Source organism: Panthera uncia (genome assembly GCF_023721935.1).
Source record: "Panthera uncia isolate 11264 chromosome B3 unlocalized genomic scaffold, Puncia_PCG_1.0 HiC_scaffold_1, whole genome shotgun sequence".
Taxonomy (NCBI): domain Eukaryota; kingdom Metazoa; phylum Chordata; class Mammalia; order Carnivora; family Felidae; genus Panthera; species Panthera uncia.
In genome coordinates, this window is record NW_026057582.1 from 85,268,011 (window position 1) to 85,292,736 (window position 24,726).

A 24,726-nucleotide genomic window follows, 5' to 3' on the forward strand; every position below is an offset into this window, starting at 1 on the left:
AAGCAAGGTGTACATCGCCTGTAGTGATGTGTATTCTGGTGACCTGACTTGGGCCTTGTGCATGTGCTATAGGTCTCCACAACCTCTAATGCCAGTTCTTTGCCTTACATAGATGTAACTTACCCCGTCTGCCCTTCTGATGTCCCCGCGGTCTTTTTAGGTATAATCAGCAACAGCAGGCATTCTTCTGAGCCATGAGTGTGTACTTGGGTTGAAATTCCTTATGTCAAATGAGTTTTAATTTACTTTTATGAAGTGCCATTCTATAAGTTTAATAAGAGTTGTGAACAGAAGGAGCTAAAATCACACTGAGAGTGTCAAAGCAATGAAACAATGTAAACAAAAAAAAATTACAACTTTGTACAAAAGGAGTCCACTTCTTTTATTTTTTCTTCCAGTACTTATTCCCTATATAGTTAATAGTTTTCATATTTCTCCAGTGGGCCAAGTTCATGTTATCAGCATCAGACTTTAATCATGGGATACTTAATGGAAGTTTAAGCGGGAAGTTCAGGGGCTTTCACAGTGATATTTCTGTATTTGGTTTGGTTCTGGAACATATCACAGTCCATTTCCACAGTGAGCCTCTGGGGCCCCACCTGTGTCGGTGTGAACTGGAATTGGGTGTACAAGGTCTTTCTGGGCAGCACTGAAGCTAATCTGAAATAAAGGAAAAGGCAGGTGATAGTTCTTTCCCATTGCTTTGCTGGCCCCTGTGACTCTTTCCCTACTTAAAGAGGTGAACTGTGAAGAAATAAACATTTAAGTACCTGCTGTTGAAACAGAAGAGGTTTTCAAGGGATACAGGAGCACTGATGCATAGGGGCACTTGTACCCCAATGTTTATAGCAGCACTCTCAACAATAGCCAAATTATGGAAAGAGCCTAAATGTCCATCAACTGATGAATGGATAAAGAAATTGTGGTTTATATACACAATGGAATACTACATGGCAATGAGAAAGAATGAAATATGGCCCTTTGTAGCAACGTGGATGGAACTGGAGAGTGTGATGCTAAGTGAAATAAGCCATACAGAGAAAGACAGATACCATGTGTTTTCACTCTTATGTGGATCCTGAGAAACTTAACAGAAACCCATGGGGGAGGGGAAGGAAAAAAAAAAAGAGGTTAGAGTGGGAGAGAGCCAAAGCATAAGAGACTGTTAAAAACTGAGAACAAACTGAGGGTTGATGGGGGGTGGGAGGGAGGGGACGGTGGGTGATGGGTATTGAGGAGGGCACCTTTTGGGATGAGCACTGGGTGTTGTATGGAAACCAATTTGACAATAAATTTCAAGAAAAAGAAAGAGAAAGGAGGGAAGGAACGAAGGAACGAAGGAATGAACAGAGGAGGTTTTAAGGGAATACAAGACAGTAGCCTCCCTATGGTGAACAATTGCATGGTTGAGAAGAGAAACATCCTATTCTAAGGGCTTCCAAGCCGCATCTGTTATTTCTTTTTTTAAAAATTTTTTTTTAACGTTTTATTTATTTTTGAGACAGGGAGAGACAGAGCATGAACAGGGGAGGGTCAGAGAGAGGGAGACACAGAATCCGAAACAGGCTCCAGGCTCTGAGCTGTCAACACAGAGCCCGACGTGGGGCTCGAACTCACGGACAGCGAGATCATGACCCGAGCCGAAGTTGGCCGCTTAACCGACTGAGCCACCCAGGTGCCCCTGTTATTTCTTTTATCACCTGTGACTTCAGTCTGGTCCCACTCTTGGTATTACCCAGGGTATGTTTGGGAAAGCTTTGGTTTTGGAACCCTTGTGTTGCTAAGTGCTGTGAGAATACAGTGGACATATACAGAAGATGTCAGTATGACAACAGGTGGTCTTTGGAGCCCTATCAAGAACCTCCTGGCCTTCCTGTGGACCTTCTTACAGTGACTAAGGGCATAGTGCAGATTCCCTGTGAGGAGCTTTCTCCACAGTTGATCAGGGATACCACAAAAATGTAGTTGAATGTTGGCAGTCCCTCCTCTCAACTTATTGGCAAGAGTGATTCATTGAGTTTCATAAGGCTGAGGCACACGCTCAATAACCAGACAACTGTCAGCAATTTCAGGGATGGTAGGAGTAAGTATCATGAACTCTAAATTGTATACTGTGTTTTCAACAAAGGATACAGTGACACAGTGAGAAGAGGTAATGAAAGAAGATTCCTGCAACATACTGAAACCAACAAGGGACTAATGTAGAGAACTCCTACAAATCAACAAGGAGAAAAAGCTGGAACACAAAAGAAAAGTGGGCAAAGAGAACACACCTTTTACAGAGGAGGAAACAGAAAAAGCTAATAAATATATGAAGAGTTGCAAATTAAAACAATGAGGTGATAGAGATATTACCTTCTTTCTATTAGCCCAGAAGAGAAGAGAAAGCAGGGTGTTGCCAAGAGTGGAGGAATGGTAGGAATTCAGAAACTCATGTACTGCTGGAGGGAGTGTGGACTTCTGCAGTCATTCTGCAAATAAATCTGATAGTACCCAGTCAAACCAGGTCATATTCTGTGACCTAGCAATAAGAAGATGCACGAGGATGTTCATTGCAATAGTATTTGTGGTGTTTGGGAGTTGGTGGCACTCTGGGTGCCTATCACTGTGGAAAGAGAGTGGTAGGAAGTCTGGGATGTACACAGTGAAGCATTATGTTGCAGAAGCAATGGATGCAACATATGCAGATGAATCTCAGAAACAGTTCTGAGTGAAAAATAAGATTAGATATAATGTACATAAGTTAAAAATACAGTCTTATAGGGGCGCCTTGGTGGCTCAGTCAGTTAAGCATCTGACTTTGGCTCAGGTCATGATCTCACAGTTCGTGGGTTTGAGCCCTGTGTCAGGCTCTGTGCTGACAGCTCAGAGCCTGGAGCCTGCCTGCTTCAGATTCTGTGTCTCCCTATCTTTCTGTTCCTCCCCTGCCTGTGCTCTGTCTCTCTCTCTCTCTCTCTCTCTCTCAAAAATAAATAAAGATTAAAAATAAAAAAATACTGTCTTATAGCACACTTTTTACACATTCTGATGAAAGGATACACACACTTACAAAAGAATGCAAAAGGGGCTGGTGGGAACAGGAATAAAAAGGAATATTTAAACAAAATTTTGTATTATGATTGTCATTAGTAGAATGCAGTTCACTGGCTGCACCAAGAGGCAGCCTACCCTCCCTGTGATAGTCTCTAGTACTCAGGCCTAACCTCCCTGACTGCAGAGCAGCGATCAGGGTCGTGTGGGTGCCCAAGGGGCATGTAGCCTCCCTCACTCCTGTCTCCCAGGATGAGAGAGGCCCTAATTCTTTTAGTTCAACTTGCAGAGGTATTTCCTCTGTCTCAATGGACATGGCAAAAAGGCAGTCATTAATTTTGGGTCCCTGTCTTTCTGACTAGTTGAGGTGTTTTAGCGGGATGAGAAGCTTGTAGTCTCTTACCTGTATCTCTTCTCTCTGTAAATGAGCCCCCTTCCGAAAATGGAGATCACACAGTCCTGCATGGGAACATCTAGGAAGTTATGGACGCTGACTGAAGCCTTAAGAAGTTGATATTGCTCTGTTGTTTCTGGCATCTGTGGGAAGAGGCAAAACCTGAAGCAGATGTCAAGAGCACAGAGGCACAGTTACTGCTTCCCCTCCTAGGCATCCTCCCTGTACTCTCTTCAGTTACTCTTTTGCCTCTGCCTTCTGGACTCCAAACTCCAAACTTCCTTCCCAAACTCCACAGCTGACTTCTTTACCCCTCTATCTGGTCTTCCTGCATTTATTCTTACCCTTGATTCATGAGTAGCCATCTCTGATGGTGCCTCTCCTCCGCTTAGAAAGGTGAGGGGTAGGAGCACCTGGGGGGCTCAGTAGGTTGAGCGTCCGACTTTGGCTCACATCATGATCTCACAGTTCATGAGTTCCAGCCCCATGTCAGGCTTTGTGCTAATGGTTCAGAGCCTGGAGCCTGCTTCAGATTCTGTGTCTCCCTCTCTGCCCCTACCTTGCCACCCCCCCACCATCTCTCTGTCTCAAAAATAAATAAACATTAAAAAAAATTATTGTAAAGAAAAAAAGGTGAGGGGTTTCCTATTGTCTTCAGAATTCATCTTTGGTTGGCATTCAGAGCCCTTCGTGGCCTGACCCCAATCTCCTTCGCCAGCCTCACCTGTTCTTCCCTCAACTAAACGACATCCCAGCCACCCTGGGCACTTTCCCATCCCAGCACACCCCTCAGGCTCCCTTCTTTTGGGCCTCTGTGTTGAGTCTTCTGCCTGCAGTGGCCTTCCTCCACCTCTGCACTGAAGCTTACCTATTTTTCAAGGCCCAGCATAAATGCCATCTCTTTCCATTAAGTCTTCCTCAAACCAGCTGGAATTAATCCCCTTACTTCACTTATCCCATAGTGACTTTGTACCTCTATTTAAGCACTTACATAAAAGACCAAACATTATGTCTCCTTTACTTAATTATAATATAACCTCCTTGAGGGCTGGGGCCAGATTGCATTAATTTTGGCCAGGGTAGACATGGAAAGAGGATTAAATCAAAAGCCATAAGCCTTTGAAACATCCCATTTTTATGATCATGGGCATGATACTCTCTAGGACTGTTTCCTCATCTGAATAATGGGAATAGTTCCACCTCACAGGGATTTTGTATTAAAAGAAGTTGAAAATACATTGGCCTATGTATAAAGCACTAAATAAACATTGGCTGGTATTATCCTTCTAACTATGAAGGCAGCAACTGGGGAGATCCTCATAAAAATCTTTAACCTGGGAATGCAAGCTGGTGTAGCCACTCTGGAAAACAGTATGGAGGTTCCTCAGAAAGCTAAAAATAGAACTACCCTACGACCCAGCAATTGCACTACTAAGCATTTATCCACTGGATACAGGTGTGCTGTTTCAAAGGGACACATGCACCCCCATGTTTATAGCAGCACTATCAATAGCCTAAGTATGGAAAGAGTCCAAATGTCCATCGATGGATGAATGGATAAAGAAAATGTGTGTATATATACAATAGAGTATGACTTGGTGATCAAAAAGAATGAAATCTTGTCATTTGCAACTACATGGATGGAACTGGAGGGTATTATGCTAAGTGAAATTAGAGAAAGACAAAAATCATATGAATTCACTCATAAGGACTTTAAGAGACAAAACAGATGAACATAAGGGAAGGGAAACAAAATATAAAAACAGGGAGGGGGACAAAACATAAGAAACTCTAGATATAGAGATCAAAGAGAGGGTTACTGGAGGTGTTGTGAGAGGGGGGATGGGCTAAAATGGGTAAAGGGCACTAAGGAATCTACTGAAATCACTTGCACTATATGCTAACTAATTTGGATGCAAATTAAAAAAAAAAAAAGAAAAAAAAATGAAGACCATGATTAACTGTTAAAAAAAAAAAAATCTTTAACCAAAAAAAAGTTGGAAGATGTAAACCTTAATAGCATATGTAAAAAACTATCTCTTTTAAGAGAGATCTGTCAACCTAGCCTTTTCGGGTAATCCTACAGCACAGTCATTTGCCCTGAAGCTTGAGGGGCTTTGATTCCTTCTGAAACAGAGCAAAGGATAGCAATTCGGGGAAAGACTGGTGCCTACCTCAATGACTAGGCGTGGTCTACAAATGGCAATGTCTTCCTGAGCAAAGCAGCTGAGGCTGGACTCAGATTGCGTTGCCGTGGCTATGGCCGTGAGTCTGAGGAAGCTGTTCTCTGGTGGGCTTTGCTCAAAACAGGAGAAGGACAGACTGTTGGTGGTGGTTTCATAAACTGAAACATACGACAGGCAGAGTCAGTGCAAAGGAATGAGTGCATGTGCCCTGGAAAGAAGGAATAGTTACACACAGTGCAAAGTATCGCACTGAAGCCAGCAAGATGCCCCATTTCTCACAGCAATTTCAAACTTGGAACTCACTCAAGACCCCACTCCCACCACCATCACTGCCTCCGCCAGCGCTCTTGGCAGACCTCCTCAGTAGGGTTGTGGAAGGTTCCTGTAAACTAGAATGAGTTAAGCTCTCTGGCCTCAGTTGCCTTGTCTGATAAGAATGCCTACCTGGTGGGATAGCTTGTGTTAGATGAGATACTGAGTGCTTATCTCAGATGCTACCACATAGTCGTTGCTAAATATATGCTTACTTAGTTCCTCCCTATTCTGTTTCTTCAGTTTCCCTTTTGCAGAGAAAATGAAGCCATCCTTCATCCTTGAGGAATCTTCTCAAGCTCATGTTCCCATTCCCAACCCCGTAGACATAGACCTCTACCCCTGCTGCCACCCGGAAGATGAAGTGTCCGCCCTCCCCAAGTTGAACCTCCACTTTTGAGGTCTGTGTCCCATCCTGACCCCACTATTGCCTGCTGTGTAACTTCGGGCAAATTATTTAAGCTTTCTGTCTTTGTCTCCTCATCTGTAAAGTGGGGATACCATTGGTTGCTACCTCTTAAGGTTGTTGTGAGGATAAATGATATAATGCATAATGCACACTTAACCCTATGTTTGCCAAAAATAAGCTACAGTTATTCTAGTTGCCCCTCCTTTCCCCAAGGGTTGCACCACCAATTTTAACCCATCTTTCCTGAGGCTTCAGTCTTTCCCTCTCTGTTGATTATTTTCCTCAGCACGAAAGCAGATTCTGCTCTCTCATCTTAAACAAACAAAAAACCCACCCTCTCTCTACCCAGTGTCCCTGGCTGACAACCACTCATCCTGTTTCCTTTTTCTGTCTGTTCTTCCAGGAAGGACTGGCACACTGTGTCTTGCTTTCTCAACTCTCAATCAGTTTAACCCCTAGGATGCTGTCCTTTGCCATCACTTCTCAGTAAGACCACTCCCTCAGTGTCTACTTTTCAGTCTTGACATTTTGTGGCTACTCTCCTGACCCTGCTGGGTGGTCCTCCTGTCTTTGACTTCTCCATTCACCTTCTGCTCCTTCCCTGCCTTCCCCCTACATGCTGGTGCTGCCTGCCTTCACCCTCTTCTCTTCTCACACCCCTTCTTCTACCCCCATGAGCTCATCGATGCCCTGACTTGGCAGCCCCCCTCTGTGCTGGGATTCCTCATCTGGTCTCAAACCAAGGCCTTTATTTTGAATGCCAGGTTTAGGTTTCCAGCTGTCTCCTGGCCTTCTCTGGATGTCTCATGGGCTTTCGAACCCAATGGGCCTATACTTATTCTTCCTCATTTTCCCTATTCTAGGGGTTCATCCAAACTGAAAGCAACCCTCTAACCACCCCCCCATACATATTCACAAGTCCAAATCTATCCCACCTCCTTAATATGTCTTCATTTGAAGTGCTGCTACTCTGGTTTCTCCTTCATTCCTTGACTTGGTTATTACAAAACTTTCCAACCTCTGATCCAGTGTTTCTCAACATTACATGCACATTAGAGTCATATAGAGAGCTTTATAAAATGATCCCAATGCCAAGCTGCACACCAAATCAATTATATCAGACTCTGTGGTGAGGCCCAGGCAGCAATATTTTTAAAGTTCCCCAGGTAAGGGGTGCCTGGGTGGCTCAGTTGGTTAAGTGGCCAACTTAGGCTCATGTCATGATCTCATGGTTCGTGAGTTTGAGCCCCACGTCGGGCTCTGTGCTGACAGCTGGGAGCTGGAGCCTGCTTCCAATTCTGTGTTTCCCTCTCTCTGCCCCCGCCCCCCGCTTGCACTCTGCCTCTGTCTCTCTCAAAAATAAATAAACATTAAAAAAAATTTTTTTTGAGTTCCCCAGGTGATTCAACATGTAGCCAAGATTCAGAACCAGTATTCTAATATGACCCTTTCCATTCCATTCTGCCAAAATGAATTTCTGATCACATTTGCTCCTCTAGTTCAATTTTTCCTAGCTCCCCACTGCCTAGAGAACAAAATTCAAACTCCTTGGCATGATATACATGTCCCTGCATGATCCAAGTCCCTGCACCCCGCAAAAAAGGAAACATGGTGGAGAAACTGGGGGCTGTGTGGGCTGGTTAGGAGACTGTTGCAATAATGTAGACAAGCTGTAGTCCACTGATTGTCTCTTGCCTGCCCATTGGAATCACCCAAAGAATTTAAACAGTTTTTGATGTTTGGGTCAAACCATGGGGTTTCTGATTTAATTGGTCTGGGGTTCAGGCTGAGCATCCAATTTCCCTGGGTGATTCGTATATGCAGCAAGGTTTAAGAACAACTACTCTAGTCCAGGGTAACATAGGGAGCTTTTAAAAAGTACCATTGCCTGGACCCCATCCCAGACCAATTAAGTAGGAATTTGGGGGAGGAGGGAGAACCTGTGTACATGTTGTTCCTTCTGCCTTGAATACTCGTGACTCACTTTTCTGCCTGTCGCTGCCCTTCCTACTCATCCTTTCAGACTCGGTGTAGTCTGATGTATCTGGGAGCAGCCTGCTCCAACCTGGGTGACATGATCCCCTGCCATTGTACTCTGTTTACATCATCAAATACTTCTTATACTGCAGTCATGGTCTGTTTACTTATCTGACTGCAGTTGGAATTGTGAGTGCTTTTTTCTATGTGAAGCTCAATAAATATGTGTTGAATGACAGACAGAGGGCACACCAGGGGCTAGAAGCCACCTCTTCAGAACTTCCGGTGTGCCCCATGGCTGTTGCCTACCCAGGGTAGGAGCTGGGGGTTGAGGAGGTCTGGCAAGGCCTTAGAATTACCCATGTTGGCACCAAGCGTGAGGAACAGCTTGTTCTTCCAGAGCTTGGCAGCAAGGATGCCATTGTAGTACATTGCCTGCACCCCAATTGCCAGCTCCACAGCCTTCTCCTCATCAGTGGGGTTAACCAGGATCACTGAGAACTGGGCATTCCCTCCTAGGCATAGGGAGCTGGGTGCTTCCAAGAACAGGTATAGAGGCTCAGCAGTCTTGAGCCTGGGAGGATGGATGCCACTGTCCTTTTCATGTTCCATTCTCTCTTTCTGGACTCTTTCCAGCACTTCTTTTTCTTGAAAAGATCCTGAAGAATGGAGGAAATAAAACAGGCCTCTTATCCAGAGGGTATAGACTCTTCTAATAAAAGTCCAGGATTAAGATTCATTTACCCAATGCTACTCAAATCCCAAAATCATAAGAGCTTTGCAACCCTCTAAGACCACATTTAGCTTAAAAAAAAAAAAAAAAAAAAAAAAGTCCGAACATGAGACCAAAACCATAAAAATCCGAAAACACAGGCTGTAACTTCTTTCTAGATATGTCTCCTGAGGGGTGCGTGGGTGGCTTGGTTGGTTAAGCATCTACCTCTTGATTTTGGTTCAGATCATGATCTCACAGTTTGTGAGATTCAGCCCTGTGTCAGGGTCTGGGCTGACAGCACGGAGCCTGCTTGGGATTCTCTCTCTGCCCCCCACCTCTTTCTCAAAATAAATAACTAAATAAACAATTAAAAAAGATATGCCTCCTGAGGCAAGAGAAAAGCAAAAATAAACTTTTGGGACTACATCAAAATAAAAAGCTGCACAGTGAAGGAAACAAACAGCAAAACTAAAAGGCAACCTATAGAATGGGAGAGAATATTTGCAAATGACATATCCAATAAAGGGTTAACAGTCAAAATAACTTATAAAACTGAACACGCAAAAAATGAATAATCAAATTTAAAAATGGGAAGAAGACATGAATGGACATTTCTCCAAAGAAGACATACAGATGACTGACAGCCACATGACAAGATGCTCTACATCGCTTATCATCAGGGAAATGCAAATCAAAACTACAATGAGGTATCACTTCACACATGTCAGAATGGCTAAAATCAACAACATAAGAAATCACCGGTGTTGGTGAGGATGTGGAGAACCCTCTTGCAATGTTGGAATGCAAACTGGTGCAGCCACTCTGGAAAACAGTATGCAGTGTCCTCAAAAAGTTAAAAATAGAACTACCCTGCAATCCAGCAATTGCAAGTAGGTATTTACCCAAGGAAGACAAAAATACTAATTCAAAGGAATACATGCACCCCAATGTTTATAGCAGCATTATCTACAATAGTCAAAGTATGGAAGCAGCCTAAGTGTCCATCAACTGATGACATTTGGCATAAAAAAAGATGTGTGTGTGTGTATATATATATATATATATATATATACACAGACATATATATATATCTTGTCTGTACACGTGTATGTATGTATATATATATATATATATATATATATACACACATCTCTTGTACAGACAAGATATATCTATATATACATACACACACACACACACACACACACACACACACACACACACTGGAATATTACTCAGCCATAAAAAGAATGAAATCTTGCCAGAGAAAGACAAATACCATATGATTTCACTCATGTGGGATTTAAAAAAACAAATGAGCAAAGGGGGATAAAAAGAAAGAGGCAAATCAAGAAAGAGACTCTTAACTATAGAGAACAAACTGACAGTTATCAGAGGGAAGGTGGGTGGGGGGATGGGTGATGAGGGTTAAGGAGTGCACTTGTCATCATGAGCACTGGCTGATGTATGGAATTGTTGAATCACTACACTTGAAACTAATATTACACTGTTAACTAGCTGGAATTTCAATAAAAGCTTAAAATAAAAAGGTCTGGAGCACCTAGATGGCTCAGTTGGCTGAATGTCCAATTCTTGATTTCAACTAAGGTCATGATCTTGCAGTTTGTGGGATCAAGCCCCACATCAGGCTCAGCACTGACAGCGAGGAGCCTGCTTGGGATTCTTTCTCTCCCTCTCTCTCTGCCCCTCCCCTGCTCCCTCTCAAAATAAATAAACTTTAAAAAAAACAAAAAAGGTCTTTGTTGGGCAGATCCACTCTAGATACAGCATGTCTTGTCCAACTTATTCAAAGACCAAGTTCTTCAAGTGCTATGCATTTGTCCCTTGAATGGTGGGAGAGCAAGCTTTTGGACAAGTCTTACTGTCTCTGAGGACAGGTCTGTAGGGACTCAGATCTTCCTAAGTGAAGGAGTTGACTTATTCCAAGGGCAGTGGGGACCATGGAATATTCTAGAGCAGGGGAGTAACAATTATTTTGTGTTTTAGAAAGCTCATTCTAGAAACTGTAAATTGGAAAGGGAACAATAATGGAGACACTGGATCCCAGGGGTCCAGTTAGGAGGCTGTTACAATGCTACAGACAAGAGATGTTGAGGCCTGAATTATCTATAGGCAATGGGGAAGGAGATGAGGAGACGGATGTGAGAGTAATGTGGGGTGATGAAGGAGGAAGAGTTGAGGAGGGTGCAAGCCTTCTTGTTTGGACAGATAGGTGATGGTGGTGCCATTAACCAATATGGAGGACAGAGCAGATTTGGGGTACTGGAAGAGAGGGTGAGAAGAAGAGAGGGAGAACTTCTGGCAGCTGGACTTGGTATTAAATGTGTTGTTTTATTTTGTCCCCTGGAGGACATTTAGAAGCACATGGAGAACTTTTTGGTTGTCACTGCCCATGGTGGTGGGGTGCTGGCATCTAGTGAATGCTGATAAGCATCCTATGATGCACAGCCACCCACAACGAAGAGTTATCCGGCCCATAATGTCAAGAGTATCAAATGGGGTTAAAAAATGCATTTTATGGGATATGGAGAAGACTGTGACTCTCTCTGGCCTATATCTTTCTGGCCATCCCTTCCCCTCTGTTGGCATTTCAGGTGCTGAAAAACCCTGCCCAATACCTTCAGGATACTTGTAGTTCTGAGTGATGTCCTCACAGCGGTCACTGCCCACACTCTTGGTGCTGATGTTGTTGCCAACATACTTAGTGTTGGAGTTGGTTAGCTCCAGTGTGTCATCCTCACAACACTTCCAGACCACACACGAGGCATTTACTGAAGCAAAAAGGTCTGATACTGCAGGTGTCAGTCCTAGTATCCCCTCCTTGACTGCTCTGACAGGAACCAGATCACAGGACTCAAGGACTGAGGGAGGAAAAGGGCAGTGAGCAAGAGGAACCATACCTAGACCTCTCCTGAGCCAGAGCTGCATAACCTTAGTCCCCATCCTATGTCCTATTTTCCCTTCCCCAAGATCAAGGTCAGAGGTAGGCACTAGGCAGAGTTTATGAAAGGGCATTGCAGAGGTGAAATTCACAACTATGTAGTGACAATCCTTTTTGGTCCTGGCCTGTGGCAGGAGCCCTCTCAGAAACTGGACAGGTAGAACCTCAGAGGACCATAGTACACAGGAGTTGCTTAGCCAGCTCGACTATGGCTATAGTTAGGAATAGTTCACTTTTATTGAGCACTTATTATGTGCCAGGCTCTATTACTATTCTGCTGCTGAGCAAGGAAGAGTGATCCTTTTATGGCTCTTGAAGATTTCTTCTCTGAGCTTGAGCCTATCCTGATACCCTCTTTACCCATATCCAGAACCTCAGAAATCTCACCTACAAGCCCCTAACCCAGCACATCTACCAGTTATCTTAAGACCCTCTACCCTTCATTGGGATTCTGCTTCCTTGCCAGTTGTTCTGAGGTAGGGCTAGTCTCCCCACAGCCTCGGGCCTAAATAGCTAACACCTTTGTTCCTTTCAGCCTACTGGCTTCAGGTCAGCATTCTGCTGGCCACTATCATTCCTTCCTAAAACTCATCCGGTTTTAGGGGATGCAGACCCTCTTGGGACCTCCTGCTGCTCATATTTCCTCTCCCACGGACTCCTTCAGCTTGTGCAGCCTAGGATGGTATGGGGGCCTACCCCCAGGCTTTACCTCCACCTCCACTGTGAGCATTTGGGTGCAGAATCTGCCATCCATCATAACCTTGAGGCAAAGCAGGCCGGGTCATCCAGCACTCTGTGGAAGTCTGGAAGATCCTGAAGGCATCAAAGTGAATAATTCAAATGGGGACAAAAGTAGTTCTGAAAAGCTGAAGACATTCTAGAAATCAGAGTCATTATTGCCATAGGACACTAAAAGTGGCTGCCATGCTCCCACGAAGGGGGGGGTGGTGCATGGCACCACTGACCATCCATGTCCCACGTATAATAGTCTTGAGGGCCTCCTCTCAGTGCGAGGGTCACTCAGGGTGTGGGGGGCTTATACCATGTGGGTTTGGAGCCCTTCCATGTCTGAGACTTCATCCTCTTTGAGCTTCTCACCAGATTCTGCCTCTTTGGCCTTCTCCATTCTGAAGGCCCTCCTCATTGTAGTACTCATCTACAAACAAGCGTCCGCCAGTTCCCTGGGCTGAGGCGAATGTGGTAACGACGCGAGCAGGGATTCCCAGGCACCGCAGCACTGCGTGGAAGGGGCCAGAGAGTCAGGGGGAGCCAGAGAGGCCTGGGTATGTATAGCTAGTGTTTTCAGTGTCTCCTCTGGGCAGGCACTGTCTTAAATGCCACCTGACATTGTGGAAAGAGGAGGGACACAGGCACCAGGAAGTTAGCACTGACACAGCACAGGATGCATAAAGGCTGAGAAATGAGGTGCAAAAAATTTACACAGCAGGCGGAGTGTACAGCCAGGGCAAGCTTACCGAATATTCACCAGAGCACCGGGGCTTGCTCTACTGGGGCAAAGGCAGGGAAAGTTTCAGGGAGAAAGCCGCAGGACAACCCAAGAGGCAGGGCAGACGCTCCATACAGTAGCCAAGGGGGGTGTGGCAGGCAAGCTGGCTCTGTACCTGTGCAAGCAACTGCGGCGAACACCCAGGCCTGGCCGTCGTACACAGGTCGCCCTTGGCCTGTGAGCCACTGCCGCAGGATGGGCACACTGCCCCGGCGCTTGTTCAGCAAGGCCGCTTCCTGGATGGTGTGGGTCTGTGGGGTGGGCAAGACCCTCTTCTCCATGAAAGCATGCAGCTGTTTGTGGAAATGTGTGGATGATACATGGGGCCCAAGACAGAATAGCCTCCAGGGGGTGAATAAAGAGGGCTTAGGCCAACTGCATGAGAATCACTTGGATATTCGTGGGCTTCACCCTACCCACTGGGTTGTAATCTCTAGGGGTGGGGCCCGGAGAATTCTCCTCTTTATCAAGTCCTCTGGAAGCCAGGGACTTGTAGACCACATGGCAAACAAGCCTCACATCACAAGAAGAGCAAGAGCGCTGCCTCTCCCTGGGGGCTGCTTTCACTGCTCCTTCACTTGCCCTGGCCCTGGTTCCTTTGAGGGTGTTTGCACCTGGGACGTCAAGGCCCACTTATCCCAAGCTTCCACCTCCACCTCCTCACGGCTTGACCTCATCCCTCTCCACCTCTTCAGAGGGGAGTCCAGAGGCACAAGAGGAAATGGGAAACTCATTACTCCTCTGAAAGGACATTTAGGAACAGCGGGAAGCACCAAAGTACCTGGGAGGAAGAGACCATTTGTGATTTGAAGATTTCCAGGGCTATAAAGATGGGCAGCTCTGGCAGAGAGCTCCTGTCTCATCTCCCCACGCTGGCCTCCTCTCCCTCCCACCTCACTCACCGAGGCGCCCAAAATGTGGGCCACATGCACGGGGTTGCCCCACTCCTCCACCTGCTTGTCCATGCTCAGTAAGTGCAGACTGAGGTCAATGACATCCACCTCAAACTGTAAGGAGCACACAAAACCATGATAAACGGCCTCCAGGTTGGGTACTCACCCCCCACCATCACCTCATCCTTCTTCCAGACTCAGGTTCCACTCCTTCCTGCCATGCCTTCTTGTCTCCCATGGGAGTTCTGGCTTTTCCCTCCCTCCCATTGTGCCCCCTGGTCTGTGTGTATGGGCAGACTGGTCCTTTGCCTCTTCTGTTGTCTGAGTTTCTCAATAGGGTGTGAGCCCTTGACAACCAGGGCTGTATTGTTTCATTTCTATCATTTTCCATTTAATGTGCTCCTACAGCTCCTGCCAGCACTGCCCCACGTGGGGAGGATACCAAGGCAGCTCTTGCTCTTGAGGAACCTGCAGTTTAGGAGTAGGGAGGGACACAGAGGCACTTAGAATACAATCTCAGCAACATGGTTGGGTTCTAGGAGAGATGCCAACCCAGAGCAGAGGGCACAGCAGAGAGAGTCACTCTTACCTTTGGGGCCTGGGAAAAACATCCAGACAGTGTTAAAGGATGGGTAGGGGGGTGCCTGGGTGACTCAGTCGGTTAAGTGTCCGACTTCAGCTTGGGTCATGATCTCACAGTTAATGAGTTCGAGCCCCGTGTAGGGCTCTGTGCTGACAACTCGGAGCATGGAGCCTTCTTCAGATTCTGTGTCTCCCTCACTCTCTGCCCTTCCCCCACTCATGCTCTGTCTCTCTCAAAAATGAATAAACATTGAAAAAAAAAGAAAAGATGGGTAGGAATTTTCTGGGGGTGACAAAGGAGGAAAGGTATTCCAGACATATTCAACCTGTCTGTTCAGGGGATGGCTAGAAGCTGGAGCATGGGATGCCTAGCTCTTGAGGAAAGAAAAGTACTGGACTGGCTATGAAGGGCCTTAATGTGTCGAGCCAGGGAATTTAGTTATTATCCTGTAGACAGTGGGGATTTAACAGAGGTTTGATTTGCTGTGGTGTTTAGGAAGTTAACTCTGGAAGCTGTGGAGGAAGGTCTGACGTGGCCCTAAGGAAAGAGAGGCACCACATGGCTGAAACTGCCGAAAGAAACAGACTCATTGACACACCAGGGAACAAGGTTGTGAAAAAGGAGGACTTGGTGTGGTGCCACCATTTCTTCCATCTTGGGTCTGGGTGCCTTTCACAGAACTTCCAACAGCGTTATGTTGGGACAGAGCATCTGAAGGTTCCCAACCTCTGTGGTCCGTAAGAGCCACTATGAAGAGAACCCAGGGACGAATTTGCCATTTTTAGTGGAAAACAAGTGGCTGTTACTAATTATGAGGATTATGTACTTTTTGTTTGTTTGTTTATTTCGAGTGGGCTCCACACTCAACATGGGGCTTGAACTCATGACCCCAGCATCAAGAGTCAGATGCTCCACCAACTTAGCTAGCCAGGTACCCCAATGACTATATACTTGGGATCTGAATTTGCTTCATCTTTTTTTATAGTAAGATACTAACTGCTTAAGGAATACAGGTGTTTTAATTAATCCATTAAACAGATGTGAAAGGGAGCTTTTTAAGAGGTGCAGTCTTTGAAAACTGGATCAAACTCTTGAATTCAACGTACTTGATATGTTTGCAAATAAACTTATGGACTGAATCCTTAAAAAAATAAAGAAAGAAAAGAGAAGAAAAGAAAAGAAAAGAGAAGAGAAGAGAAGAGAAAAGAAAAGAAAAGAAAAGGCCTCATGACTTAAGGGCTTTTGGACATGCCAGCTCTGTCTGGCCTGAACAAGGCTATGTGGCTATCACTGGCCCTTGTCTTCCCCAGAGGTCCCTGTACCTGGCCAAAGTCCCAGGGCTCCTCCTGGATGCAGTCAGCTGTACCCAAGTAGATGAGGCCGTTCTGGTTCAACACATACTCTGTGCGTTGAGACTCCCTCTCCAGGAACACAGCATCCTCTGGTGAAAAACAGGCAGGGATGAGGTTCTGTGGGGTGGTAGGCCTGCCCTCCATATCCAGGCCTCTGCCCTCCTTGCCCAGTCAGGTTTGGCTGTAGGTCTTCCCTTCAGCTCCGGGCCTGATGAAGACTGAGGAGGAACTCCCTCTTTCCGCTGACTCTCTACTGCAACCCAGACTCTTCTCTGGTACAGAGTAGGGAAAGGGGTCAGAGTCCCTTGTCAGCCAAGGTGACCTTCATGGTCAGCCAGATAGATAGTAACAAGCCAACCTTAAAAAGCCTACTGGTTCCCAGAAGACATGTGCAGCCAGAGTGCTTTTGGCCTAAGATAATTTGGCAACAGCTCAGAGAACTTCCCAGTGTGCCTATTATGTCTCTTTCACAAGTTCAATTTTAAAAAATAGTGTTTTAGGGGCACCTGGCTGGTTCAGTCAGTAGAGCATGCAACTCTGGATCTCGGGTTGTGAGTTTGAGCCCCATGTTGGTTGTAGAGATTACTCAACAATAAAATGTTCAGGGGCGCCTGGGTGTCTCAGTCGGTTAAGCGTCTGACTTCAGCTCAGGTCATGATCTCACAGTTCATGTGTTCAAGCGCCACATTGGGCTCTCTGCTATCAGCACAGAGCCCATTTTGGGTCCTCTGTCCCCCTCTCTCCTTGCCCCATCCCCTGCTTGTGGTCTCTCTCTCTAAAATAAACAAACTTTAAAATAAATAAAATGTTTAAAAGAAAATAAATTAAATTTAAAAATGGTGCTTCAGAAAAAAACAATCAAACATAGGTTGACAGGGGTGAGCAGAAAGAAAGAGGAGCATCTGGTAAGACAGGGTCAGAGGGAATAGTGGAGCTGGGTAAAGTAGAAGCCAGAGCATTGGCTTTCTACCCTGGTGGCATCCAAGTGGGTCTAAGACTCCCATGGTCTCTCAAGCCTCTCCTGCTGCCTTCCTCAATGGGCTGGGCTGGGGTTCATGAGGAGGATGGTGGTCTTTAAGGAGGATACTCTAGAAAGCCAGAAGCAGCAGGGGGATGTGCTCTGCTTGCCATGTGTCTCTCTCTGCACCTGTTGCTGGGTGGGAGTGGGGGAAATAGGGTGCTTAGGTTGGTTCTTGGGGACTAACAAGAGAAAAGTCTTTGCAGACTATTCCCCCAGACATCTGCTGGGATGAGGGTACTCAAAGAAACAGAAGAATAGGATATTAAATTCAGGAAGCCCTGAAAACTTGGGGCCTAAAATCACAGAACCATGTGCTCAAGGAGCCCTTGACTTCTGCCCCTCCATCTTGAGTACTCTCTCTGAAATCACTTCAAACAGGTGTTTGGCCCCAAACTCTGAAGGCTCTGGGAGGTACCTTATCAGAGCATGGGTAACATCACCTTCCCCTTCCCTGATGGGGTGCAGCCCTCTTTTATAAAATTCCCTGCTTACGAAAAGGACTTTCATTATAGCATGTAAAATTTCCCTTTGAATCTGGGAGAGTCCCATCTCCAAGAATGCTAAGATGAGACTGAGTCCCAGATAACCTGAAAATTTCTTAATCACCTCCCAGGTAAGCAGAGACAATAACTCACTCCTGCCCACACAGACATCTCCATTTGGACTCACATGGAAAGGACTTCCCTAGGCAGGTCCCTACAAGCCAAGTGTAGAGGCAAGAAACCTGGCATGGAGTCAAGACTATGAGTTCCCACTGAACTGAGCACTGTCTCAGAACTATCTTTGCTTTGTCTTTGTTCTACCTGCCAGGGCCTAGCTCTGGATGTGGGATCTGAGTCAGTGAGACAGATGTACTGGAGCCTCAATTTGGAAGGAAATGGCTTGAGGGTCTTTCTGCCAATATGTTGAGGGCCATGGGTCCTCCCTCAGCTGAAGGGGCCCTGATTCCACATTCACCCACATGGGGATGGGGCACCTAAATGGACATTTGTTCTCATCTGTTGCTCTATCTGATCACCCCCTTGGATCAGGAAAGAGCCTAAACAGAGGATTGGCAGGACTATCTGAAGGAGGGGGTATTGGAGAATGCTTAGCAAAAAAATGGAGAGAGGGAGCCCACTGGGGGTCAGATGCCACATAGAAAAGGAGTCAGGAACTGGCTGGAGAAAATTGGGAAGATTTCTTCTGCTTCCCTGTTTCCTTTTGTCTCCCAGCCCTGCCTTATAATGACGGCCCCTCAGGCTGGCAGTGAAACTTGTGAAAAGAAAAGGCTCTTCACTTGTCATCTGGGGTAGTGAGGACAGGAAGGCTGATCAAAGATGTTTTCCATTTCCCCAAACAACCATTCAGGGAGCCCCAAGGATTAAGGTGGTGGGTGGCAGATTTAAAAAGTAAAGACAGACTCAACCTTCAGAAGGGGGAGGAAGAGGAGATGCCCTCCTCATGTTTGGGGCATGTCAACCATGTCTGATGATCTTTCTTAGGTGAAATAACCCCAATAGCCAAGGCTGAGCTTTGCCAGCGGTGGCCACTGGTTGGGTTGCAGAAGGTCACCTGATCTCAGGAAAGCCCACCGTTAGTCTGCTGACCTATGGAACACTAGCCTTTTGTTGCTCTAGTCATATATTTAGACAAGTCAATGTGGAGAGGGCCCAGCAGCCTGTAGTAAGAACAGAACTTACACGTGGAGAGAAGCAGAGACAACCAAACAGGGCAGATTTACCGTGGAGCTGATGAAGCTGAAGCTTTGGGCCCCTCACTAACACAGACCCCTTTAGGCCTGAGCAATTCAATATTTTGTATTAGTTTTCTTTTCTTTTCTTCTTTTTTTAAAAAAAATCATTTATTTATTTTTGAGAGAGAGATAGAGAGAGTGAGCAGGGGAGGGGCAGAGAGAGAGGGAGAGAGAGTCCCAAGTAGGCTCCGTGCTGTCAGTGCAGAGCCTGATGCAGGGCTCCAACTCATGAACTGTAAGATCATGACCTGAGCTGAAATCAAGAGTAAGATGCTTAACCAACTGAGCCACCCAGGAGCCCCTCCTCCCCCTCCTCCTCCTCCTCCTCCTCCTTCTCTGTCTCCTCCTTCTTCTTCCACTTCTTCTCCCTCCTCCTCCTCCTCCTCCTCTTCTTCTTCTTCTTCTTCTTCTTCTTCTTCTTCTTCTTCTTCTTCCTTCTCCTTCTTCTTTCTCCTTCTTCCTTCTCCTCCTCCTCCTCCTCCTCCTCCTTCTTCTTCTTCTTCTTCTTCTTCTTCTTCTTTCTCCTCCTCCTCCTTCTTTCTTATGTTTATTTAGATTTGAGAGAGAGAGACAGAGAGAGAGAGAGAGAGAGAGCACAAGTTGGGGAAGGGCAGAGAGAGTGAGAGAGACACAGAATCCAAGGAAGGCTCCAGGCTCTGAGCTGTCAGGGCAGAGCCCTACACGGGGCTCGAACTCACGAACCGTGTGATAGGAGAGCACAAGTTCTCAGTGCTGATGAACCTACATCTAGAAAAGTTTCACAGTGCATAAAGTGTGTGTAGTAGTGTGCCTTCTTTGTAAGGTGAATGTGATGCTTTAATGAGATATTGCATGTGAAGCACTTGGCCCAATATCTGACATGTAGTACAAATTCAATAAATAGTAGCAACTAAATGTTATCATAAGCCTAGATTATATCCATTATACCTAACCCAAAGTCTGATGTCCAGCTGACTGAGCCACCCAGGCACCCCTGTATTGTTTTTCTTAAAGGGGGTCCACGAAGTTATATAAATCTCAGGTCCCACAAAACCTGGATTTGCCCTGGAGACAGACTATGGGAGCCCAGAGAGGAGACAGAGAAGCCCATCACTCAGGTTGTATCCATTCCTGAACCACTTTCCCGTTCTTAGCCCCTGTACTGTCATGACAAAGAGTAGCTCTTCTAGGGTCATCTCAGTGAATCTCAGCTCCTATGTCAAATAACCTGACCCAGCACCAGGGTTTAGTGGTGAGATAAGACTTTGCTTTCAGTGGGAGGCCCCAGGCTGCTTCTGCCAAGGGTGACACCAAAACAGACCCTGGGTCTGAGAGGCCATTCATCCAGGAAGCAGACGACACAGTAATTGTGTGTTGGTGCTATCCTTAGAGGGAGCTGCCCACTGGAGCCTGGGCCTGTCACTCCCTGCCAGAGCTGTGCCCCAACTCCTGTGCCTTGAGTCCCTGTGCAGCCCAGGCTGGTTTGGGTCTAAACTCACCTCGAGCCCAAGGGTTAAAGAGCACTGTGAACCGGCCCAGGGGAAATGACTTCTTGCCCAAGACCTGCAGCAGGAGCGAGTAATGGCCAATGATAGCATCTGTGGGCGTAGTCACAGAGATGTTCCAGGACTGCGCATCTCTGTCTTCCACCACTGCACTCCACCACTTCCGGTCCCCCATACTGGAAATTGGGAATGTGGCTTGGGTCTTGTTGGCCTTGGAAGGCTGCTCTCCTGCAGTCACACAGAGAAGAACTGGTCATTTGGACCTCTTGGTCACAACTGAGAGTAATAAACTCAAGTATCACAAAGTTGGAACAGGTGAAAATTGGTTTTTGGTGAGAATGAAAGCAGCCCATCCAGTAATGGGAGGCAATAAAGGGTGATGGGAGAGCACAAGTTCTCAGTGCTCATGAACCTACATCTAGAAAAGGTTCATAATGCATAAAATGTGTGTAGTAGTGTGCCTTCTTTGTAAGGTGAATGTGAGGCCTTAATGAGATATTGCATGTGAAGTACTTGGCCCAATGTCTGACATGTAGTACAAATTCAAGAAACAGTAGCAACTAAATGTTATCATAAGCCTAGATTAGATTCATTCAGGGTTTTATAGAAAACTGATCATTATATTTGCAACCAAAAGGAACCCCTTAGTGTTAATGATGCTCAGCAGCTTCTGAATCAGAACACTATTTTTTTAGGCACATTATCTCATCCTCACAACAGCTCTGCCAGGTGGGCAGGACTTCCTCAGACTCAGGGCAGTGTGGCTCATTTGCGCCTTTGTTCCCTGAGAAGATGCTGGAGGAAGAACCCCCCAGTCCTGCCACCAAGAAGGTCTAGGTCTGCCCCACTTACCAGTTTGTGCAATGAGGGCTACCTTCTTCAGAGTAGACAGAAATGTGTGGACTGGAGCCTGAAAGTGCAGGATGATGGTGAAGGGCTTCCCTCTCCTCACAAAGAGGTGCTGGGAGCTGATGGCCTTGGTGTAGTGCTCCTCATTGTTTTTTGCTGCCTGGAAGTCACAGTTCTTGATCCCCAGGGCTACTGTGGAAAACAGAAGTCATGGAGACTAGGTAAATGTGACGACATAAGTTGAGACAAAAGCAGAGACCCTGGAGTCATAAATGAACTGGGGTTCAAATCCTTGGCTCAATTTACCTACTAACTGTGCCACCTAAAGCAAGTGATTTAACCACTCCGAGCCTCATTTTCCTCTTCCTTAGACTAAGGAATCATCCCTCTTTCAGGGTTGGGGGAATTAAATGAAGTAATACATATATAATACACTTAGCACAGTGTAAGACACATAGGAAGTCTCATTAAATGGGACTATTACTATTATTAAAAGAGCAATGCCTGCTCTCATTGTTGACCTCCTTTTCTGGTCCCAATCCAAAACCAATGAATAAAACCCAGAATTTTGTTCCTACTCCTTTCTTCTTCAAACACAAATAATTTTTAGAGCTGGTTTGGAAATCACTGAGCTGATTCTCTTGTTTATAAATGAGAAGAGTGAGGCCCAGACAGTAGAACCAACTCACCTGAGATCATACTTGGCTCTTTCACCTAAAGGCTCACCAAACCCATGGCACCATGCAGCCCAGAAAAACTCTCCAAGGAGGGGGCCTGAGAGTATTATTACAGTCTATCAGGCAGTTCTCATCTGACAATGAGCCATGTAAATATACTAATAGACATGCAGAGGCCCCTGAGCTTTCTGCATCCTGTAGTTCTACCTGTTCCCTTGCTTTATGTTGGCCTCTGCCCCTTGTATTTGGATTCCCTGACTCCTACCTCCCCTTCTCTGTCACTTAGCTTTTTTTTTTCATGCTTTTATATTTATTTTGAGAGAGAGAGATAGAGAGCGAGCAGGAGAGGGGCAGAGAAAGAGGGAGCAGAATCCTAAGCAGGCTCTGCACCTTAGCGCAGAGCCCAATGCAGAGCTCAAACTTACGAACAGTGAGATCATGATCTGAGCCGAAACCAAGAGTCAGAACCTTAACCTACTGAGCCATCTTAGGCACCTCTCTCCCACTTAGCTTTGAGGCTGTGACACCCTCATGCTTTCCCAGGGTTATCTTCCATATGTATCACAACCTACAGAGGATAATCATGTTGTGATGCCATAAATCCATGTTAAGGGTAAGAACATTAACCCATGTTAGCCACCATCATTGTCATCACAACTATGACCAACGATTTACCACCAATGAGCTACCATGTTGCCACCCATAGCCATACCACTGCCACCACCACCACAGCACCCACTACTACCACCCACTGTAGCCCCCCCCCCATCACCTCTACCACCATCCTACTTATTGTAATAAAAACACATTATGATGGAGGAGCTACTGAGAGTCAAGTAAGCCCCATGGATAGATGGCTTGGCTCACCCTGTTCCATGGCTGCAGGCTGATCTTATCCACTCGACCACAGGAAATGCCTGTCTTGAACTGTTGCTCAGTGCTTCCTCTCTGAATCTGTCCCGAGAGAAAATGATGGAGGTATTTTCATTGGTTTAAGAATCTATAAATAGTATAGTTTTCTTCCACTCCTCCTGTGAGGCCCCCACATATTTCTTTTCTCTTGCTCCCTCCCCACTAGTATCTCTTGGACCAGCTGCTGGGAGTTACCCTTTTTCATTTTATCTCTTGTGCCAGACTGGAGCAGTGGGTGGAATGGAGGAAGATCAGCCAGCTAGAGAAGCCAAGAGGAAACTTCTAAGCCTGTCATTTCAGTGGTTTCAAGAGACCCTCAGAGATATTACCTGGACAACAAGAGAAGATTATGGAAGAGATGACTCTAAACAGAAGGCTCACATTCAACTCCAAATTTCAGGCCCTAAACATATCATGGGCTTCAAGTTGCTAGATGTTTGTGGCTATTTTGGTAATAGAGAGAACCTGTATGTCTGGAGATCATCTGTGTGAAGGAGATAAGGAGGTAGAATTTGTTGGTGAAAAACAAATATCCTAAAAGTAGAAGTCAGAGCCCCAGCTCTTCCAAGCCTACCAGATCTGGGACTCTAGCAGAGAAGATGGAAAACTATCTTGGGACTCAAGACCTATATCTTTTTCTATTTCTACTTGTTTGGTCACTGAGGAGACAAGACACAGGAGAGGACCTCCTCTTTGGCCCTCTTTGGTCTTCTAAAGCCCAGCTTTTGCTGGGGCTTCTCCAAGACTGTTAGCACGCTCAGGGGCAAGAATACTGGCCTGCATGCATATGGGATATCTATAGAAGGATATAAAAGAAACTACAAAGAGCATTGGTTGCCCGTGGGGAGGAGAGCTGGACAATGGAATAGGAAGGTGATTTTTCTCCTGTTTACAATTTTATACTTTTAAAACTTTGAACCATTGCCCATTTGAGGAATCTTATTATGTTAAAAAAAATGAAGCTTCTGCCTTCTTATTCCTCCAAAAAAAATGATTCTTCACAAGAAATGAAGAGGTAAATTTTTTATTATTTGAAGATGAAGTGGTTTTTACCTGGAAACCATGAATCTACTAAAAAATTATTATAAAAGATAATTTAGTATGCTAATCTTAAGTTTAATGCAGTCCCCATAAAAATTTTAACAAGTTTTTTCTCTGAAACTGGAAAAGCTGATTCTAAGGTTCAAAAGGAAGTTTCTAAAAGATATAAAATATAATCTAAAAAGATCTAAAGATATAAAGATGTTTTATATTACAACATCTAAGATGTGTTTTAATATCTAGTAGGCCTGGTCATGCTACATTTCTAACTCCTTATATAGTATAACCAGGATTCCTAGATACTACAACATAGTATGACATCACTTCACTTGAGAAAGCACATCATCCAAAATGTATGCATTAAGTATGAGCTAAATGTGGCACTTTGAATCATTGGGAAGATAAGGATTCACTAGTAACTTGTTTGGGTACAGAAAGCTTGCAAAATAAAGTTGGTTTCCTACCTTGCACCATATACCAAAATGAATTCCAGATGAATCAAAACTCTAAATGTAAAAAATTAATTCCTGAAAGTACTGAAAGGAAAGATAAGACACTTACTTTTAAGTCAGCCTGGGGAATGCCTTTTAAAATATAACACAAACCCCAGAAGCCATAAAGAAAAAATAGATAAATTTCATTCCTTATAATTTTGTTAGTTGGAAAAACTCATAAAGTTAGGAGAGC

General features: G+C 45.4%; 2 protein-coding genes across 6 annotated transcripts in view; one reads left to right on the top strand and one right to left on the bottom strand.

The window, feature by feature from the left end:
• Positions 1 to 24,726, top strand: part of CCNDBP1 (cyclin D1 binding protein 1) — a 44,292-nt gene that overhangs the window by 10,886 nt on the left and 8,680 nt on the right. Inside the window, exon 12 of one of the 3 annotated variants that reach the window (XM_049613477.1) lies at positions 6,166 to 8,413. The exons of the other annotated variants lie outside the window; for them this stretch is intronic. Coding sequence (XP_049469434.1) covers positions 6,166 to 6,322 — 157 coding nt within the window. The 3' untranslated portion in view covers positions 6,323 to 8,413. Of the gene's footprint in view, positions 1 to 6,165; positions 8,414 to 24,726 lie in introns of those variants that run through there. 3 annotated transcript variants of the gene reach the window in all.
• On the bottom strand, positions 471 to 23,054 carry EPB42 (erythrocyte membrane protein band 4.2). Of its 3 annotated transcripts, none has more exons than XM_049613468.1 (13): positions 22,954 to 23,054; positions 21,413 to 21,601; positions 20,555 to 20,788; positions 16,291 to 16,409; positions 14,395 to 14,499; positions 13,608 to 13,785; positions 13,084 to 13,222; positions 12,695 to 12,798; positions 11,663 to 11,905; positions 8,668 to 8,967; positions 5,599 to 5,768; positions 3,434 to 3,567; positions 471 to 660 (listed from the first exon to the last, which is right to left on the bottom strand). In XM_049613468.1, exons 1-13 carry the CDS (start codon positions 22,961 to 22,963, stop codon positions 498 to 500), a joined length of 2,088 nt encoding a protein of 695 aa, XP_049469425.1. In that variant the 5' UTR covers positions 22,964 to 23,054; the 3' UTR covers positions 471 to 497. The 3 variants fall into 3 exon arrangements, with proteins under 3 accessions (XP_049469425.1, XP_049469427.1, XP_049469428.1); XM_049613470.1 differs by lacking the exon at positions 22,954 to 23,054 and adding an exon at positions 22,099 to 22,186; XM_049613471.1 differs by lacking the exon at positions 8,668 to 8,967.